General features: G+C 46.0%; 1 protein-coding gene across 1 annotated transcript in view; it reads right to left on the bottom strand.

The window, feature by feature from the left end:
• CACNA1I (calcium channel, voltage-dependent, T type, alpha 1I subunit) overlaps nt 1–20990 on the bottom strand; it is a 167555-nt gene that overhangs the window by 33673 nt on the left and 112892 nt on the right. Inside the window, exons 6-11 of the mRNA XM_009322567.1 lie at nt 18482–18797; nt 17702–17794; nt 11303–11609; nt 9498–9901; nt 994–1145; nt 182–367 (exon numbers count right to left, since the gene is read on the bottom strand). Coding sequence (XP_009320842.1) covers nt 182–367; nt 994–1145; nt 9498–9901; nt 11303–11609; nt 17702–17794; nt 18482–18797 — 1458 coding nt within the window. The remainder of the gene's footprint in view (nt 1–181; nt 368–993; nt 1146–9497; nt 9902–11302; nt 11610–17701; nt 17795–18481; nt 18798–20990) is intronic.

Raw genomic sequence — 20990 nt, 5'->3', positions numbered from 1 at the left:
CTGAACCCAATTTAGGGCAGCAGTAACCTCAGCCCTTATGAAAAAATAAATGTTTGTCAGTGCTGCCTGAGCCTAGAGCAATGGGCAAGATGAGTCATGCAATCATGCTCTGAAGTTGCTGTCCACATAAGCCATGCAGTGCCTCTCCAAAACACTGTGAGACCACTAACTGCCTCCTCACCTGAATATAAAGATGAAGAGCATGAGGAGCATGCAGAAGGTGGCTACGTTGTCCATAGTCTTCATCAGCACCACAAGCTGGCGGCGCAGCGCAGGCATGAAACGCACCAGCTTCAGCACCCGCAGGAGACGGAAAGTCCTCAGCACAGAGAGGCCCCCATCCGACTGGCCGATGATCTCCCAGATGCTATGGCCCAGAGAGGCACAGCGAATATGAGGGACAAAATGAAAGACAAGTTAACAAACAGGAGAGAGAGAGAGAGGAATAACAATGCTAATCCAAGTTTCCACCTCTGCATTGGCAGCAAGTATAAAGGGGTCAGAGAGAAAATCTGTTTGAGCAAGATATAATTAGAAGTATATACTATAGGCTTATACTTAGTGCAGGAAGCTGTATTTCTCCCTTAAGAATATGAACATAACACTGCATGTTGCAGGAATGAGGAAAGGATTGCAGCATTAAATTCCAGCAAGACAAGTTGTTCTATCACACATTAAACCTTTGTAGCATCCTTAATTTGTGCATTTTAAAAATATTTCACAGCTAATATTTGTTGTGGACTTACAAGGCAATTGCAATTGCCTCCATTCTACAGAGGAGAGAACTGAGGGGCAGAAATGCTATGCAGCTTGCCTAGGGTCGCCAAGTGTTGGGAAAAGACATTTTGATCTCCCAGTCCTTGGCCTTGTGCATCAGCTCAGGTCCTCCTAGTATAGCTACTAAATCCTTTTTGAAAAGGCACATGAAAATGTGCAAGCTCTGTGTTACTCTTTTCTATGTGTATTTCAGTTGATCCCCAAGGCCCTTGTCACCTGATGATGACGATGATACTGTCAAAGATGTTGTAGGGGTTGCGGAGGTAATCAAAGAGACCAAAAGCAGCAAGTTTCAGGATCATCTCCAGGGCAAACATGCTTGTAAAGACAACGTTGCTGATCTCCAAGATGTTGGTCAATTCCTCTGGCTGGAGAGAAGGCAAATTCAGAGAGTCAGAACTTAAAGAGCCCTGAAATTATAGGAAATAAAGTGCCACCGTTCCCAAGGGACAGGCTTTGTAGGGAGCTGAGAAGCTCCCATGGGTGAGATTAGAGTGGAGCTGGATAGAGCTACTTGCACTCCAATTCCTTTGCACATTTACTACCTTCATCATAGATTATGTCCCAAACAAATTCTTTTACTAGAGGTGATCAGGAGTCCCACAGCCATTCACAGCCAAGGCTGAGCAAGTGTCTCCCACATCCCACTCCATACCCTGGTCCCTCGGCTAAAGGCTGCTTTAATTTGTGCAAAGAACCTGAGTATTTTTTGAAGCAGGGCAAAAGTGGCTGATCTGTGGTCAACGTCTTTCTTCAAGGATTTCTTCCTCTGAGGTTTCCACAGGTAGCTGGCACAGTTTTTTGCTGAAATTCTGAAAACATCTGAATGATAGGAAAACAGTTCCCCATTTTCCTCTAAACCTCAGTGCTCTTCTCTGCCCCTTTCCCCTCTATTTTTTCCCTTTCCCATTTTTCTCTCCCCCGCTCCCCACCAAATCCTTGGTATGCATTAGTTTTCCAGTCTTGCTCCAGCAGTCTTTTCTCATGTCTTTATCCTCAGAGTGGTCTCAATAATTACCCAGGTGAAAATCAGACTGGATGAATAAGACAACAGCAAGGAGGGGCATGCTGCTAACACCTACCTGTAAAGGACAGGAAGAGCAGGACAGGGTGAGGAAAAGAGAAAAACGGACAGCAAGAGGAGAAAGGCAGGTGCACAAGGTGAAAACCTCTAGGGATGACACAAGATGACTGTGTTGAAAGAAAAAAAAAAAGGAAAAAAAGGCAATCTGACCCTGCCTCAGGCATTTTTTTTCTGTTGAATCTCTGACACATTTTTCAGCCCCTGTGATACAGCCTTCTCCAGCAGAGACCTATGTGTTTGTGCATATGAGAGAAAGTGTTTTAATGATTCCATCAGTGGAACAAGTCTGAGCAAATTAAATTACTCCTCCTTTTGTTTTCTGAATTAATGACTTTTTCTTCAGTGTGTGCAGCCTTGGAAACTTCTCTGACAAGGTCAGGAAAGGGTCTAGACCATTTCCTCAGGAATGATGAAACATTGCTTCAGAGGGAGACAGAGGCTGCGCTGATGTCATTCATGAGGGATGCCAGGATCTTGCCATCCCCTGTGAAACAGAGGCATTCCCTGCACTGAATTTGGGATGGACTCATCTGCTCAAAGCACCTCTCGCTCAGGGACTAGGACTGCACCAGGCCAAACAGCAAGGGCTGAGGTCTCAAACAAGGTCAGATGCATGAGGGGCAACACATGCGCAAGTCTGTCCATGTTTGCACGTACTCAGATACAGACATACATAGCCCAGGGAGACTACCACAGCAATGGCAAGGTACAAAATGTTCCCAAAGTGAGAGAAAAACTTCCTCCCAGTATAATGGATTGCATCTTGGGACCCGGCTAGACAACCCATGGCCTTCAGACCGCATGAGACTGCTAGGGCAATTCACCTGGCTGTAGCATGCTGCTGGCCATCACCTTCCCAAGCAGCAGCTCCAGACAAAGGTGTGCTGCCTTCCCAAGCAGAGGGACAGGGCACGGTAGCTCCAAGGCACTTCTTCAGGGCTCCTCTAGCCCAAATTTCCATTTTTACCTTGAGGCAGGTATGTCACACCTCAGACAAGATTACATATTTGATGTTTAACCTACTGTGCCACTGAGCCCCAGCTCCAAGCCTTCGAGGTGAGTCTGACCCAGGCTCTGTGGTAGCAGGCAGTACTGCTCTCACTGTTTGGATACCTGTGCCAAAAAGGTGGCTGAAGACTACCCTCTTCCTTCACATTGGTCTGAGCTACGACTGGCCACCAGGCCACTCTTTTAAGCATCACATAAAATGGATGGGAACAAGAAAACTACAAAAGCCTGTTGTTCAGGGCAAGAAAGGACAGACACTCCTGGCACTGCAGAAACAAAAAAGTGAGTCCCTGCAGGTCAGAGCCAATATTTTTACCATGAACTCAGTATTAGTGCCCACTAGGAAGGGGAGTCATGATCTCTCACTGAGGACTGCAAACTTGCTGTTTTTCTGAAGGGCAGCCTTTGTGTTGGCTGTGACTCTTACTTATTCAGCTGGTGGAAGGGGGGAAGTGAAGGAGGAATGCAGTTCTGGGCCTGACCCTCCCCCTGAAGCTGGGGGCTGTTTTAACCCCTTCTCTGGGACACCCAGGGGCCCAGATCCTCCCAGGTGAGCAAATGGACTGGAACCTGCTCCTCACATCTGTGGCTTCCCATGCCCTTTGCTAATTTCTTTGCACTTCTCGTTGCAGCTTTTTATTGAAATACTCCATTTCTTTAAAATAAAAAAAGGGGAGATGGTTCAATTTCCATCCATAATTACATTTGAATAACAAAACCATCCTCAAAAGGAGGGAGAAAGGAGGGGAGATAAGAGCGAAGAGAGAGAAAGAATGAGCAAGTGCACACAGGAAGGGAGAGATGAAGATCACTTCACGGAGAGCCAGGCAGTAATGACACTTGCTGGGAACACGAGGTCCGTATGCTAAACAGAGATGCCAATTTCAGCCTGAATCAAATGATTATGTCAGTGAGAATGAGCACTGTAAAAAAGCGACAGGCTATGATGGTGGATTATCCTCCTTTCTGCTGTCCACATGTTCTCTCTTGTGCTGTCGTAGGGAGCAACTGATGTTTGAAAAGCCACACTTGCATCTCGCTTGTGGAAAAGGTCACCTGTTCCCCCATCTCTCCTTCCCTCCCTGACATCTGTTTCTCTAGTCAAGTTTCCACCTGTTAATCTTTTTCTAATGAGCTATCAATCAGTCCCAGCAAAGCATCCTTCCTAGAGAGAGGGGCAGGAAAGACTGGGCAGGGAAAGGAAGGAGAGATGGGCAGAGAGAAAGGCAGCGAAAGAGGAATCAAAAAACAAAGCTGAAAAAAAAAATCAATTCACTGGCACCCACAAGAATTAGAGAAGGAGAGATTTTTAAAAATGGATTAGGAAAGAAGTAAAGGCTGGGGAAGGAAGAGCAATGCAAAAGGAATGAACTCATGAAAAAAAGAAAAGAAAAAGAGAGAAGAGCCAGCTGGAAAGGCGCACTCACTGGCTAAAGGCAGATCCTGCATTGCAGCCGTTTCTGGAGATACAGATAATTCGGCAGAGTGCAAAGAGCCATCAGCTGGGAGCCAGGGCTGCAGGATGGGGGCCACCAGGGGCTGTGTCCTGTGCGGGGATGCCCTTGCACCTGGGGAAGTGTGGCCATGAGTGACAGTGGACAAGGCAGGTGGCTGGGACACAGCTGGTGTGGGGGACTCTCTCTGGCCAGGGAAGTGTGAACTTGATGAAGGGGGCAAGCGAACAGGGAAAAAGTGGTTCTCTCCTTTTCTTCCTACCAACACACAGGATCCCCAACACAATGGATGTGTCATCTCACAGTTGTGAGAGCTCCCCAGGCTCCCACAGACGGCACTCAGGCATTTCTCATCAAAACCATTAGCAAGGCTTCTTTCTCCCAGGCCACCCAGGTTTACGTAGAAACTGTAAATTGAAGTGTCCACAAGGAAAGGCCTGAACTCAAGGCTGTTTTAGTCCAAGCAAAAGCAGGGAACACCAGAAATCTACCCACAAGAAGTCTGTTCATATTGCCAAGCCAGGATAGATGGGTTTACCCATCACACTAGGAGAGAAACAAACAAAACTGTGGGAGCTGAGTAGTGGGGTGAGGAGGGTGGCTTGAAGGGGAGAGAGACCCCAGGGTGCAAAGCATGCCCAGAGCCAGTGTTTTAACCAGACTGGTTCACCTACTCTACATATGGATCTCTTTACAAATCCATGAAACTACCTAATTCACATCTTCATGGCACGAAGTCCTTCATCCCTAACAATGTAGATCAAATACTGAGAGTGAAATGTATGATTCAGATCTACTTCAGAGCTCCTGCCCAGTGATCAGAAACTAGAACTGGGGTAACAGAGGCCAGCGGCTCAGCTTTTTTCCCCCTTTTCAGTTTCTTACTAACTAACATTTGAGCTCTTATATCAGATTAGACTGAAAATGTAATTAGTCCATTATCTGACAGCAGCCAGAAACTCCTGCATTATAGGAAAGGTTAAGAATATGCAGACCACCATGAAGCCCCTGCAGAAGTTTCTCCTAACCAGGAGTAAATTTGCAACTGCCTAGCAACTGAAGAGTAATTGACGTGATCTGTGCTGACCAGCCCTACCAAACCATACCTGCACATCACTGCCTCTGAGAACATGAGAGAGAAATATTCCATAGAGAGGTCTCTCCAGCCTGTCCATCTTTACTTACCATTTCAAAGTCACTTGACAATAATCAGAATAGTCATAGAAATCAGCCATGGAACATACCAACCAGCTTTTACTTACTCTAATCACCAACCCACAACCAATGCAGGATTTTGTGATGTTTTGTTATACCCTAGTTTTACAAGACTGAAATAATGTGGTTTCATCCACCACCCCAGGGTAGATGACATTACTAAATGTCAGTATGATGAGCTGGCTTGGACATTTACTGAATGTTTCTGACAAGCAGCAAATAGTAAAAAGAGAAGCAATAACTGTAAAATATGAGCTTGTGGACGCAGTAAATGCTGGTATAAAGGGAAATCACACAGGCTAAAGGATATGAAGGTACTGATCCACAGGGCTGGTCTAGTTAGGAAACAAGGGATCATCTCTTGATCCGCACAAGACAGACCTCATAAAGTATTGATCTGATGTACGAAGGAATACTATAAGTAGATACTGGAGAAGATAAACCATGTTACTCAGCAATTGTCTCATTGGCTACTAATGGCAAAGAAGCTTGAGCCCAACAGGCCATTCAAGAAATATATGAGAAAGGCAGCCTGGGACATTCAGCTGGGACCAGCCTTTCATCTTCATGCTGAATAAGGGAGAAAAGCAAGCAGCACCAGATCCTCTGTGAATTTTAAAAAAAAGTAACCCTCTTAAAAGGTTCCTTCTGGACAGCCACAAGCATCTAATATCTTGATTTTCTACACTGGATTTTAAAAATAGGCACTTCCAAGTAGAAGCAGATCTGAAGTACTGCAAAAACTATTTCAAGCAGGACAAAGCTTGAAATGATGGATTTGGGCTTGTGCAATGTCCCAGCAATATCTGAAGGCCTAATACTGAGGATATTACATGGTATAATGCACACTGATGGATTTAAATAAACTTATCTATTTACAAGTGATAACTTGTGATAAGATTAAGGATTTAAAATGACTCACAGCAGTGCAGTTTGTCCCAAATGATTTGATTTCCCTCACAAGAAATGCATAAGGAGATGGGAAGCTGCCTTGGCCACACAAACAGGACAGGTCAAGGGACTGGATGGATAAGCTAAACAAAGCTAAATTCCAAAGTGATTTGGATCCGAGTAAAGTGGTTTGAGTTGCTCAAGTTAAGTCTCCTGGCAGAAAAACATTGTGAATATTAAACCCCTGAATTGTAACAAACAAATAATTTTAATTCATGGGTTTTTTTCTGTTGGTCAAGTCTCAGGAATTGAAGGCGAGACTTGCACATGGGCTCTGTCCCCCAGGTTCCTGTGTTTCTGAGCCTTAACCTTGTGCCTGACCTCTGCAGTCTCTCTCATCCCTTAACCTGATGGTTGGTGGGTCCTTTGGTCAGTGGGCCAGCTCACCTGTGTATAGTCCATGAACAAGTGGAGCAGCAAGGAGCTGATGGACGTGCCATGAGCTGCTCCCAGGATTGCTCAAACCTGTGACACCTTCACACATCCTCTCGCCCAGCCAGATACATCCCCAGAGAGTGGCTGGGGTTGTGATTCCCCATGCAGCAGAAAATAAAACCTCGAGAGGTCTCTATACACATTAGCTCTGGGCCAGCCGACATTTCATATGATGAAGTAGCTGAAGCAACAGAAGCTACTTCAGTCATAGGATGGCGTCACCCTGCAAAACACAGATCTCTGTGGGCAGAGGGGTTTTACTGGATATTGTTCTGTGAAAATTTGTGTTTCTGGGAGGAAAAACAACAGGAAAAAGAGAAAGGAAGGAGAGAAAAGGAGGCAATGAAGCACCAGTCTGAGATATACTGATAGCATGGCTTGAGGAAAACTGAAAGTGGGCAAAGGGAAGTGCAAATGCCTGTGTGCTTTTGAGTTAACTGCTGACTGAAAAGGACCTGGAATTCATGGTCTGAATATTTTTTTTTTTTTAATCTTCTTGTGCCAGGAAAACAGGATTCAGTATACATATTTTAAATAAACAGGCTGCACCACATTTTTCAGTTATGATCAATTCAGCTGACCTCTCTTTCTAGTAGAAACAGCATGCAGGGTCATAAGCTTTTCCTAGCTACTTATGGATAAAAAGTGATAGCGTAACTTTAAGGATGTGTCATTAATAACCTGCTACTAGAAACCCCAATGCTGCAGGCAGATCCCACTCTGCTGCGGGCTGTACAAACATAGCAGAGGCGGCCTAGAAGGGCTTAAATCTACACACACAATAGCCAGAACATGAGAGTGAATTCTCTACCTCCAGCTCAAATATTCTTCTGCTACTCTTAATTCATGCTGTCTCCAATAAACCAAAATGAACAATGACTCTCCCTGCTTGGTGCTCACATCTTTAAAACATCAGTGGGCAGTTTTCATATTGTTCGGGGCTTCAACCCTTAGTCATCTCTCTGCTACATGATAAATACATCGCTCTTTTTTATCTATTTTCATGAGTCAACCCCTCCAGCCTCTTCTCCATTCTCCTCTCCTCTGAGCTCCTGCCAGTATTTTTTTGGTACTGAAGCATCCAGTGCAGTTTTGCATTCTGGGATCAAATTAAGGTTCCCCATCCTTGTATCAGAAACTAGCTGGGCTTTGAAAAATGGTCTAATGCTTGGTACGTGGGTGGGATCCAGATATCTGAGGCTTCAAATACTGGCTCAGACACTGTTGCCTCAAACAGGGAATTTAAGATACTCTGCGTGTCAAGGTATCTCCATCCTGATACAGCACAGGACAAATCTGAGTGCCTTGCTGGAACCAGACTCACTGCCTGTCTCTTTGCTGCCTGAGACTGTGTTCAGGACTAGACTTCACCTTGGCTCCAAAGCTTCGATGCAGTCAGCATCTCAGTAGTGAAGTGATCTCTTATTTTTGTGATCTGGGCAGACACATGGAGAGAATCATGGTCACATTCAGACTGGCGGCATAGATCTGAGACACGGATGTATAGCATAGACTCCTTTAACACAAAGTGCAGCAGAGCTACCAGCCAGCAATGCAGATGCAAGGTCATGAGAGTGCTTAACACCCTCTGAAGCTGGCTCTGCACATCACAAAGTAGACACAGCCTCTGTTTCCCAGCTGTAAAATGAGGGCACACATCAGCAAGGAGCTGATGGACGTGCCATGAGCTGCTCCCAGGATTGCTCAAACCTGTGACACCTTCACACGTCCTCTCGCCCAGCCAGATACGTCCCCAGAGAGTGGCTGGGGTTGTGACCTCCCATGCACCAGAAAATAAAACCTTCTCCATCTCACAAGTCTGTCATTAGGATGAAGTGCACTGCTGACTCAGAGCTGCCTGCAAACTATTGGTGTGAAAGTCAAACCTGTGCCCACACCTGCTGCCTATGTCTGACCTATCTATTGCTTCTTGCTGTCAGGGCAAAGGAAAGGCTCAAGCCATCTGAGCCCCCAAAATGACTGGAGATGGGAGGTGGTGCCTTTCCCAGCCTTCTTGTATACATAGACTGTGCTCAGGCATCTCTTAATTAAGCTGGAAAGGCTAGCAAGCTGATGGATTTGAATTGAGATGCTGGTGAAGTGCCTGTGACATCCCCGGAGGGCACATTAAATTAACCAAATAGACTAAGGATTCAGTAAGCTAATGAAGAGAAAAATGAGAGAGAGATGAGGAAGATGGAAGAGATGAGGGTGAAGGAGAGAGAAGTAGATGGAAAGAGAAGACAGGGTAAAGAAGAAAAACAGAGGGGTAAAAAAGAGAAACAGAGGGATAAAAGTGAGCGGGGAGGAGGAAAAGAGAGGGATTGAAAGGAAGTGAAAGGAAAATACATGGAGACAGTGAAAGTGATTAAGTGCAGGGATAAGGAAGAAAAGACCCTGAAAGATCCTGAGGCGTTCTCCAAAGCCATGCTGGGACCACCTGTGCTGCGGCCTGGGGTCCAAATTGCTCAATCTCTACCTCCACCAAGTTGCATCAGCTGCTTAGCGAGGCCGTAACCTCAAGCAGGACTCACCAGTCCCTGCTGCCCACCCTGTGCCCTGAGGTGCCTTACCTGCTCATGGTGCTCGATGCCCATGCTGATAGTGTTCACTAGGATTGCAATCATGATCCCACGGTTGAAGTACTTGCTGTCCACAATCCCTCGAAGCTTGACCCTCACTTCTCGCCACATGTCACTGCAGAGCTTCAGCCGTCCGCCTTCTTCCACCTCCTCCTCATCCTTCTCCAGCGCCGAGGCACCCTGGTCCTCTCTGCTGCCCTCTCCCTCCTCTTCACTGGCTCCTCCGTCCTCCTGGTCTGAGTCAGTGCTATCCAGGACAGAGAGCCTTCGGGACACTTCATTCTCCCCCCTATGGCATTGGGGGCAGTTGGTGGGATCAGAGGTTGTTGTGATGGCAATGGGCTGGACCAAGCCCTGAGGAGGGCAGTCAAGAGAGTTGTGCTGCTGGCAAAGCCCTGGGGAGAGAAATGATCACACTTAAAGGAGAAGGCTTTGAAAAAGACATCGAAATTGAGCATCTGTTTGGCTTTTGGGTATTTAGACAGAGTAACTGGGCTTTCTAGCTGTAAGGATGATTAAACACTGGCACATCATCTCAAGGGCAGCAATAGAAGCCGTTTGCATTGGGGGCTTTACTCTGACTGGCTGTGTCACCAAAAGGCATGGTACTGTTCTACTGCCAGTGATTAGGCTCAATGGGGGTTCACGTCCATCAGAGGAAGAACCATTTTGTCTGATGCAGGAACCACAGCTTGAGTCTCAGTAGCTTGTGTTAAGTGGGAACTGAGGGAAAACCAATCATGAGGGCTTCTTTTTGCCTGAACTGCTACGAGTGGGGTCCAAGAACCCACATGCTGAGCTGAACACTCTAAATTAGGGAAGCTACATTAGCAAAGCATCTCAAGAAGCCAGAAAAGATAGCACAAGAACACTTCCTCCTGATAGTCTTTGCGCTCTGAATCAGAACAGATCTCCTGACTTCAGTGAGAAAACTAAGTTTGCGTTCCTCGATCCTCCAGTTGGGCCTGGAAGATCAAATGGACATTGGGGGAATGAAGCAATTAATTCATTAACACAGTGCATGAAGCCTGCAGAAACTTTTCTCCCAGCAAGTAAAGAAAAGAAAGACTGAGTATGCAAGACCAGCTGAAGGAAAATCCACCTTTTTGCTTGTTAATGGGAGCATAACTTAGGAAGGCATCAGCAGGCAGTTAATACTAACTCTGTAAGACCATTTTTCAGGCCAGGAATCCAATTTAAATGGTATCTCATGTCTAACTTTACACAACAGCATGTGCTCCCATCAAGAGAAATTGTCTCCATTGTCCTTGCGTATCAAACTGACTCCTTCAGTGTTGCTCCCTTAGTTCAGGAGACACCCTATTGCAATTCTACTCCCTTTACCTCTCTCTTGAGGTCCCACAGCAACCCAGTTTGGGAGGAGAGCTCTGCGGGACCTACTATGCCACCAAGTCAAATCCTGAGTCCCACTCTGTCATATCCCCTTAATACTTCACTCTCCCAAACGGCTCTCATCACCCTGCTATACCAGACCTGGAGCCCTTTACAAGTCTCAGCCAGTGCCTTTAACGTTATACCATTATGGTCTCTGGGTTTCAGACCTGGGTTTCCCATGTTCCCTGCTGGTCACCCCTGTTTCATTCCCATTCTTGCTGGTCATCCCCACCTTGCTGGTCTGGTGCGCTGGCCATGGCCCCATGCTCAATGGACAATGTTAATTCTAAGTCTGTGCTTTGTAGGCACAGGTCCTTTGGCAAGCTGGCACATGGAGATGCTCCCAGTTACTCTCACATTTCCACTGTTGGCATTTCCAGCTTTACCCACGTGATCCTTACTGTAGTGCCTCTGGCTTTTCCTGTTCATGCCTAGCTTGGCATCGCTCGGCTCCACGTGGCTCTGGCGCCAGCTCTGTATGCTGTTGTACAGCCCAAGGGTGCGGCGTTTCGCTTTGCGCACGATGTGGCAGACGTATTGAAAGATCTCCTCGTAGCAGTCTCCCGGCTCCATGTAGCTGGCGACAGTGCTGGAGGAGAGGTACCGGGCCCTTTGCTCCTGCATCAGCTGGTGCTCCCGCTGCTTGGTCTCCGAGAACTGTGTTGCGATGACCACCAGACACAGGTTAATCATGAAGAAGGAGCCCACCTAGTAGCAAAGGAGAAGGGACAAGTCAATGTCAGCATGAGGAATAACGTGCAGGAGGGGGAATGTAAAAGGAGAGAGGAGGGGAAAGTGACTGGAGGCAGACAGAGGAATGGGAACCAGTCTGTGTATGGGGATAGGATTTCAGAGAAAGCCAGGGCTGGCTCAGCTTGGTTTTGGGAACTTGCTCGATGTCATTTCTATGCATAATTTAGAGCTCTGAACTGAAATTCAGGAAACACAAACCTGACTTTTGGCTCTTTTGGCAGACCTTGGGACCTTTAGCAAGTCACTTAGAAGTTACCTGTAAAGGGTTTGATGAAAACTGAACTTTTTCTTTCCCTCTCCTTTGTGTTAAACAGAAGGTGGGAGACAGAGAGCTAGTTTGGTAGTTTGGTTGCTTTCTCCTCTGCTTGCTCTTTTACTACTGGAAAAATCACGCACTGTCATTTATTGTCTTCAACTCTTGGAGGACATACCAGTATTCTCGGAGCATTTCATTTATTTCTCCCATTTACACCTTAATTCACCATACAGGGAGATGGCACTTTGCTGAAATGAATGAGCTCTTGAAATCAAAGAGGAATTTACAAAAACTAATGACTTTGAGAAGGACACTAAATAGTCTGGCAAAACAGTGTTTCCTTGCTCATTTTCTATCCTTCTAATTCTTCTGATACTAGACATATTATATTAGCTCTTATTTTACTTGTCCTCCAGCCTAGGTAGGCTTTCCACTTCGAATACAAAACCAACAACAACCCACTCCCCCAGTTTCTTAGAAAAAAACCAAAATGCCCAAGTTCTTCTATTCTCCATACAGAAGCCAAAAAGTCTACCAAGCTTATTTTACGCCTTTGCATGCTCTCTTTAAGAGTCCTTTGCCTCAGTTTTCCTATCTGTAAAATGGAGCAAATATTTCTTGGCGCTGAGAGATCTGGAGGTAAAAATCTCACTCTCAGTGTTATGTATTATAAAATTATAGATGAATCTCCACTAGGAGATCTATCCATCCACACTTAGGATAAAACCTGGGCTTCAATATGATGAGAATTTCATACATAAAAGGGCTGGTAACCACGTTCAAAATCATTCTCAAAAGCTATGATGCCTTGATTGGTGCCTACTCCCTGTAGAGCTGTAAGTGGCGATACAGCATTGATAAAACGCAGAGTCTGATCTCTGAATAAGGACCACACATCTGTGCTGCTCTGAAATGGACTCTGTGGGGCAGCCCTTGGGAGGAGAGGAAGCACCAGCTCAAGATTTCTGCTTCCCCTGGACCAGGGAGCATCCCTGCTAAGGGACATCCTCACACTGTGTTCCTCCTATACGAACCCCCACAGGACCCAGTCTCACCTCTCCATCTCTCCTTTCGAAGCAAACAGCTCTGACATAGAGCTGGACCCAGTCCTTCCTTTATCTTCACGCATGTGTCCTCCCCCATATAACCTGTCCAGCAAAGTGGAGAGGGCAAGCAAAGGTAGCGATAACCTGACACTAACCCTCGTGCATGGAAAAGGTGGAGTTTTTTTTCAGTAAGTACCTCAGCTTGTTTTATCTATCCAAGCAGCCTTCTCCTCGGTGCACAACCCTTGCCACTCCCCCACCAGCCTGCACCTTGGTTGTCCCTTTCTCTTTCACACAGGTGCCCAGCAGCTCTGTCTGGAGGCTCAATACAGTGGCTCTCAGTATTTCAAAGGGAAGATGTCCCTGCTAGCACCTGAGTAAGCCTTTGAAACATGAAGCCCTTCCCAACCAGATTCAGCATAAGGACAATAAACCGTCTCAAAATAAAGGGCTTTTTTTTTTTCTTCTCCTCCTCTCAGCACCCTTCAAAGCTGTTCTAATTCTGTTTCCCTTCATCACTGAACCCTTCTCTTCCCTCTCCTCCTGCCCATATTTCAGCCTATTTTCCCTTCAGCTTCTCTATGTGGCCTTGAAAATTAAAACGATGCCTCATTCAGATTCCTTCACCTTCCCCCAAGATTTTCCCTGGTCCATGATATCTTGCATGTTTTCACAATGAGAGTATGACTGGGAATCCAAATTCTTCTCCAATGCACTCTCCTGCTCTCTTCCCCCTCAGCACCACACGACACTCACGTGGGCTTGCCCATTCAGTTATCTCCCTTGGCTTGCCCTGAGTGAGGCAGGGTTAGGAGCGGGACACCAGCTGCGCACACATTTCTGGAATGCTAATTATGACACTGCCCGGTACCTTGCGACTTCCAAGAACTCCACAAACAACAAGCCATTAAGACTCACAACACTTTCTCTCCAGGCTACAAGCAGAGGAGCTGAGGGCAACAAGATACCCTCAGCAGGGTCACACTGTAAGCCTGGGGTTGAATCCAGAGGGGGGGGTTCAGGTTTCACATCACCAAGCCCTGTCCTCACAGGCACCATTTGCTATGTTCTCCCACCAGATGACCAAAAAGGGGAGGAGTGAGAGGACTGGATATAGCAACTAACCCCCAATCCTTAAACCTCTTAGCTAGGAACATCAAACGCAAAACAAATGAGCTTGTTTAATCCTTAAGACGACAGGCAAGTCCATAAACTCTAAGGCTCTGCTGAGTCCATAAACTCTAAGACTCTGCCTCCCAGCTAGCAGAAGGACAGTAAGGGTCCCAGATGGCTCATAATTGAGCAATCCATCTCAGCTAGCTGGGCGGGGAGACCGAAAGTGTCTGACATGGAGTCAGACAAAGCATCTGACAGAGGCAGAAGGAGACCATTGATTCAAAGCCCCAACGTAGGAGTCTCATTCAGCCCTGAGACTGAGCTGACTGTGATTAAGCAGATCCTGGCCTTGTTCAGCCCAAGGCTCCATCCCTGTCTACAATATCTAATAAAATATGACTGGTGCTGGAGATGCTGGCTTTCTTGCCCATTATTTTTATTGCTTATGCCTGGATATCCAGCTTGTCTTCTGAAGCCCACATGTGTAAGAACAGAGCACTTCAAGGAGGCCACTGCGTGCTGCAATGTGGTTGCCAATCTGAGAGTTCAGAAGAGCTTTCTCTAGTCGAGAAGCCACACCAGTGGCCAAGTAGCTGGAGAGGTAACAAAAAGACAGCTAGAGCTCAAGTAGGAAGACTGAAGAAAGACTGAAATGAAGCACTGACCCGAGAGGTGAAAGCACGTCACCTCCCTGGTCAGAGGGGGAAGCTATTTACAATGTGCTGAATATGCAAAATGCTTTTACCAGGTTGTTCTGGCAGTTCCCCCTGGCAGAGGGGGAAGCTATTTACAATTTGCTGAATACGCAAAATGCTTTTACAAGGTTGTTCTGCAAGGCCACTCTGAGTGCCAGGATGAGCCAGCACTCTTCCCCTCAGGGAGCACATCTACACAGGAGTCCTAGACCATGCTGGAAATATATACAGGTGGTGGAGCCTTCTTCCTGCCAGATGAGCAGTAGCAGGTAATGCCCTTATGTAGGTGTTTGAAGATATCTCTGGGAGGGAGGGAGGGAGGGAGGGAGAAGTCATGGATGAAAGCATAGCTCTAAGGAAGAGGCTGCGAAGATCTGGCCCCCGAAGAGTAAGTTTGAGCCAAGGCTAGGATGTACGTGAAAAAGCAAAGACTCAGGGCTTGAAGTCTGAAGCCAGGAGTAAAGTCTGTGCCAAACTGCACATTGTAAAAATCTGGGTATCCTGGCCATGCTGCTCAAAGTGAAAATGCAAGTAGGTGCTAAGTGCCTATTGCATGATGGGAGATCTGAACAAACATTGCATTGCATTGCACTGTCAAAGCAATCCTGCTTAGAAATCCAGGCCTTTTGACCGTGGAGAAGGAGGGAAGAATAAAGGCTGGAAGGACTGTGCTTCATGAGACTTGAAGAGGGATTGTCATTTCTATAAGAAGACTCAGAGGGAAAATGAAACCAAGTGATAGCAAGTTCACACTGTGGTGTTGCTATGTGCTTGAAAAGATGCATTACACATGCAAAGAAGGTAACAGAAAGGCTAAATACTTTCTTGGTGTAACTCCACCAAAAGCAAAGGAAATGTCCCATCTATCATATGGCTCCTTTGTTCTGAACAGCCCCCAGAGTAAGTTGAGGTTCACGTGCTCCTGTGTTTGATGGAAATAAACCTACATGGCTTCTGCAAATGAGGAGGGAGTGTCTAGAAATGTCAATGACACTCCACAGTAAAATCTCAGGTGGAGTGTTTAATTGAGGGTTTTCAGCCACCTGCAAAGTCAGAGACAAAGTTTGAATCACTGGGAATCCACATGAGGTGAGCCAGCACTAGAAGGGTGCTCCTGCTTAGAAACCAAAAATATGCTGACAGAATTTATGTAGTTTGGAGCAGGAGGTGAGGGGCAGTTTTTGGAACTGGCCCACAGGAGATGGGCATGCCAACCCCAATGGTTAAACACTGACTCTGCACAGTCCTTCCTGGCTCTGGGAGAGACTGCGTCTGAGGCCAGGAGTAAAGTCTGTGCCAAACTGTGCATTGTACAAATCTGGGTATCCTGGCCATGCTGCTCAAAGTGAAAATGCAAGTAGGTGCTAAGTGTCTATTGCATGATGGGAGATCTGAACAAACTTTATGGGAAATAATTGTTTCGTGAACTCACAAAAAGCAGTGGATGTTCAGTTCACCTTTGGGAATAGAACTGGGGGGAGCTTCCCCCCCATCCTGTGCAATCATACCTCTGCACTGTCTCTCCTTGGGACTCTCCAGCCTCAAAGTAAAAGCAGCATTCCTCAAGGTGTATCTCACCTCTGCTGTCCTGGCTCATGCTGCAGCCCACAGGGTGTAGGTCATCTTTCTGTTTTTCTCTCCTTGTCTTTTCCTTGTGATGGTAGAAGGCCAGAAGGCAGGGAGAAATTGAGGATACCATGAAAATTCAGCTTTTTCGTAATTACTCTGACCTGAATGGACCAGCAGATTTTTTTTTTGTGCCACTCCCCATATGTACAGGCTGCAGAATTTCTCCCAGAAACTGGATTAGGGTTTGTCTGCTCTCAGATCATTGCATATCAATTTGAATTTAAACTAGATCCTGTGCCAGGTGAGTCTGTTGGTGTTATTGGGTGACTGCTTCTAGAGATCCTATTTCTAGGAGGGCATGACCACATAGGACAAGTAGTAGGTGAAGAGCAGAGTCTTAACCAGGTCCATTCAGCAGCCCATCCAAATGCATGTAGGCTTTGGAGATACACACTGAGGTCCTTATGGCTAAGTGACCTAGAACTAAATTGCACCTAGCGTGTACAGATTTTATACTTCCCATAATCTATCCTAGGTCCTTCCCTTCTAGTCTTGACTTTGGTCTCTGTGTGGGAAAAGTGCAAGAGTCTTCATAAAAACAAAATCCTTCCCTGTTAGAAACAGGATATTCCCTCCAAGAAAATACACTTACATGTGGGAGGCTTGAGGAATGGAAGAGGCAATGGCATCACGTTTCTCACCTCTCTCTCCAGGCACCAACAACAAATGTCCTTACAGCAAAGCAGCCTTCAACCTTCACTTGTATAAATCCACGGGCCTTATAAACTGCTTACTAAGTTCTCATCACTGACACACTTCTCTCTTTCCATCCCCACCAGCCACAGGTGATGTCACACAGCCAGTTTATGTTGGACTGCTAACACTTCTGGAGCAGCAGCTCATTTTTGTTCATGGTGAGGAAGTAATTCAGCATGACCAACCCTGAATCTGACAAAATCTGAATATGAGACCCTGATTCTGAGAAATCCAGGTGCTGCCAAAAGCCATAAAACATGGCTCAAGAATGACTCAAGAGCTTAAAATATAGAAAGAGACCAAGTAGGAGGGCAGATACAGAAATGGTTTTCCGTGCTTTTGGGCCTACTGGTTTGGGGAATTTACTTTGAGAGAAGATCTGCGGATGAGAACATTATCTTACACTGGGTATGTATATCACCAGGAATCAATCCTGAGCATATTTTTTGAGTGAAAGAGAATAACCTGTCTAACAACTATGTGATCCTGCCATCGACTCGGTGAAAATCAACTAGCTGGGTTCCTGAGATTCCTAGAAGAAATCCAGAAAACCTGGTTTTTGTAGGCTCTTAGCTTGCAATGCTAACAGTCATTGAGTCTTATACTTACGATTATCAGCAAGATAAAGTAGATAAAATTGTAGAAGGAATGGGCATCCATCACGTAGTACATGATCTCCACCCACCCTTCCAGTGTGATCACCTGCAAAGACAAACAACAAAAAGAGAAACAGGAGGGAAGCGAGATTCCAGAGTTCACTCCTCAGTGTATACAGGCAGATACTGGCAGGGCTGTTGCAACCCAAGGAAGGTGAGAAACAACAATTCATTTCAAGGAAGCCAAATTTCCATTCCAGGAAATCAGCGTGGTACTGCTTGGTGACACTGGCATACCGTCAAAGCCTGTGAGATCATGCTAGCCCACAGCATTGCAGGAATATTTCATTAAAATAGTTCATTTCCCTGGATCGCAGCAGGGGAAAACCCGCAGCAGGCTTCTGTGCCCCTTGGACTGGACACCACATACAGCCGGCAGAAAAGAAAAAAGGCACAGATTTTAGTTCCCATCTGCAAAGCGTGCTGGGAATTTAAAATAAAAAAAAAATAGACTCCTTTGCTATAGTGATCTGGATTGAAGGGATCTGGTACAAGTCAACCTAAAGGGTGTAGCTCATTTCAGCAAGGGCCTGGAACAGCTCTATGTCCCTCCTCATCTTCAGGAACACCCTTCATGGTGTGCACTCTGTCTCTCTTGCCAGAGTAGTTACAAGGCCCTTTTCCCTCTGCAGCTGTATCACACCCTGCAGAAACCATCACGGGAGCACAGAAAGATTGAGCTGGATAAAAGAAAAATTGCTTGAGCGTTGTTAGGAGGCTAACTCAATCTTACCTGAAATATCACAATCCAGGCATACCCGATGTTGTCAAAGTTGATGGCACCCTTGTGCGGGTTGGCATTGCCTGTACGGCACACGTTGTAGTACTGGTTCCAGTTGACACACATGCCACTGATGTTGAACTCTTGCCGGACTGAGTTGTAGTAATAATAATCGTCCTTGTCCAAACAACATTCATGGCCCCGCTCCTTCAGTGGGGGTATCTCGTGACAGCCCATAATTCCATTGTCTCCTGACAGTGAGCAGATAAAGGGCATCTCATCATCTTCCTCAGGTTGGTAATAAGGGGGCAGGACAATGTCACCTTGTCTGCAAGGATAAAAACCCACAGTCATAAAGTTCCTGTAACAGACAGTTTCCCATCAGTGACACTAGTGGAGCCGGGAGGTCCCATGCTGACATGGGGACTACACTGTGTAAGGGATTTCCAGGTTTATTGCCGCAGGAGAAGGGAAGGGAAGACAGGGCTCCTGGAAAACAGGAAATTTCCAGGGTGAGTCCCCAGTTTTCAGAGTTTTGCCTGCTATCAGATCACCCCAAGCCAAATTACACAATCTGCTTGCATGGAGATGAAGAAAAGCTGGAATGCAAAGATTTGCATTCTGATCATTCTCCCCATTAGCATCAAAGCTAAATCAGATGCGGTGATATTAAAGAAGTTCATCAGGCTTTACTGTGATGTGCTCATGTATGTAACCATTGATGGACATGTTTTATAACATTTGGCAGTGAACCTTCTGTACTTCTAAAAAAAAAAAAAAATCCAGTTCATGCATAATTAAGGTTGCACAGCTAAGCCTTAAAATCGGGAAATGCAAAGTTAAAATTGACTTAACCTTAACTTTGACTCCTCCTTGACAGTCGGCATTATGGGTGCAATGTTTCATGACAAGTTCACGTGCTTTTTTCCAAATAATGCAAGCACCTTCCAAACGCATGAATAATTAAAATAATCTATGCTTGCCTAGCTGGAGATGACCTAATAATCAGGAAAGTGAAAGGAGGAGATTTAAAATTTTCCATTAAACTTTATCTGGTGCATTCCTTGCAACGCTACAACACACAACTTTCATGTTGCATGAATGCAGGCTTTTTCACTAAGTGTCATTGGAAGAGGACAAGTGTTGATGAAAAGAGAGAAAGTCTGATTCTAAACTAAGTGGGACTAAACCACAAAGATCTGTCCTAACACATCCACATCATTGGTGAACTGGGGTGCCTGCAGACTTCACTTCTCTAGTAATGGTCAGCCAAAGATTTTCTAGTATCTGTCACTTTGCAGGCTGTGGCCTCATCTCAACTCTCAGTTACATCGACTCTGCATGGATGTAATTACACTCCTTAAAGTAGTATTACCACTGATTTACATATAGGACAATCATCCTAAACATTCGTTTTTCCCCAAGGAATATATCAACACAGTAAATGGCTGCTTTAAGCAGCTCCTACTCTCCAACCCCACTGCTGTTCTGCAGATTGTATTTTCACACTTTTTTTTTTTCCAATTTGAGATGCTCTAAAGCTTCAGAATTGTTTAATCAGTCTAAACTGATCTACAGCTTTAGGTTTTTTTAAGCAGTCTAAACTGATAGGATGCCTGGGATTAGTATACTGTTTTAAGAAACATTTTGAAGTTTGAGATCTGCTAAAGCCAGAAAGTCAACAGGAGGAGCTGTGCCCTGGAACTGGTGCTCTGCTCCCCAGGAGCGTAATCGGAGAATTCGCGGCAGGCGGGAGCTTTTCCACCCCACTGCCTCCAGGGAGGAGGAGAGCCGTGCTCTGCAGGCTCCCCCTGACCCCCCCAGAATAAACCTCAGATACCTGTAATCAACCCCTGTGTGGCTCCAGGCTCTCTTTGCCAAAACTGTGCCCACATTTCCCCATCTTTTTTTTTGTCCCATTCAAACTGCCATTCTTCGCTTTCAGATGCTCACACTTCTACTAACCCAGCTGTGGGACACCTCTCCCATCAGCCCTCCGTCCTCTTTCCATGGCACCTCCCACGTGCAGTTCTACTCCTGAAGTTTTCCAGTAGTTTCTCAGTGCCCCTCCAAAGCCTCCGGAGGTAATGCACTACTGTCCAAACAGTGATCTCAACTTCATCTCGGAGGTGCCAAAGATGTCCCTGAAGCACCAAGCAGCATTATGGCTTTCTGTAAGACTCCTCTGGTTGTTGTTTTTTGAAGAGGGAGCAAGTTCAAGAGAAAGACGGCATGCCTGGTGTTTCAGAGTTTCAACTCTTTCTGGGAGCAGGAGCAGCATCTTGAATCCCTGGGCACGGCTGGAGGAGGCAGCTATGCTAACCTGTGCCTTGGCCAAATCCAAATGAGCCCAGGCATCTGTGGACCGTGAAGACAGACTAAAAACAGCTGCCTTTGCCCTCCCTTCATTTCCACTGCAAGATGTAGCTAACGCTCTGCACGGTATCACCCTACAGCCGTTCGGAGTAAGCGATACACAGAGAGCCAGGCAGCAGAACACAAGAGAGCAGGGAAGGGAAAG

This window comes from Pygoscelis adeliae, unplaced genomic scaffold, assembly GCF_000699105.1.
Source record: "Pygoscelis adeliae isolate BGI_AS28 unplaced genomic scaffold, ASM69910v1 Scaffold60, whole genome shotgun sequence".
NCBI lineage: Eukaryota > Metazoa > Chordata > Aves > Sphenisciformes > Spheniscidae > Pygoscelis > Pygoscelis adeliae.
The sequence above is the reverse complement of the archived record's forward strand: the minus strand, read 5'-3'. Positions and strand labels throughout refer to the sequence as shown.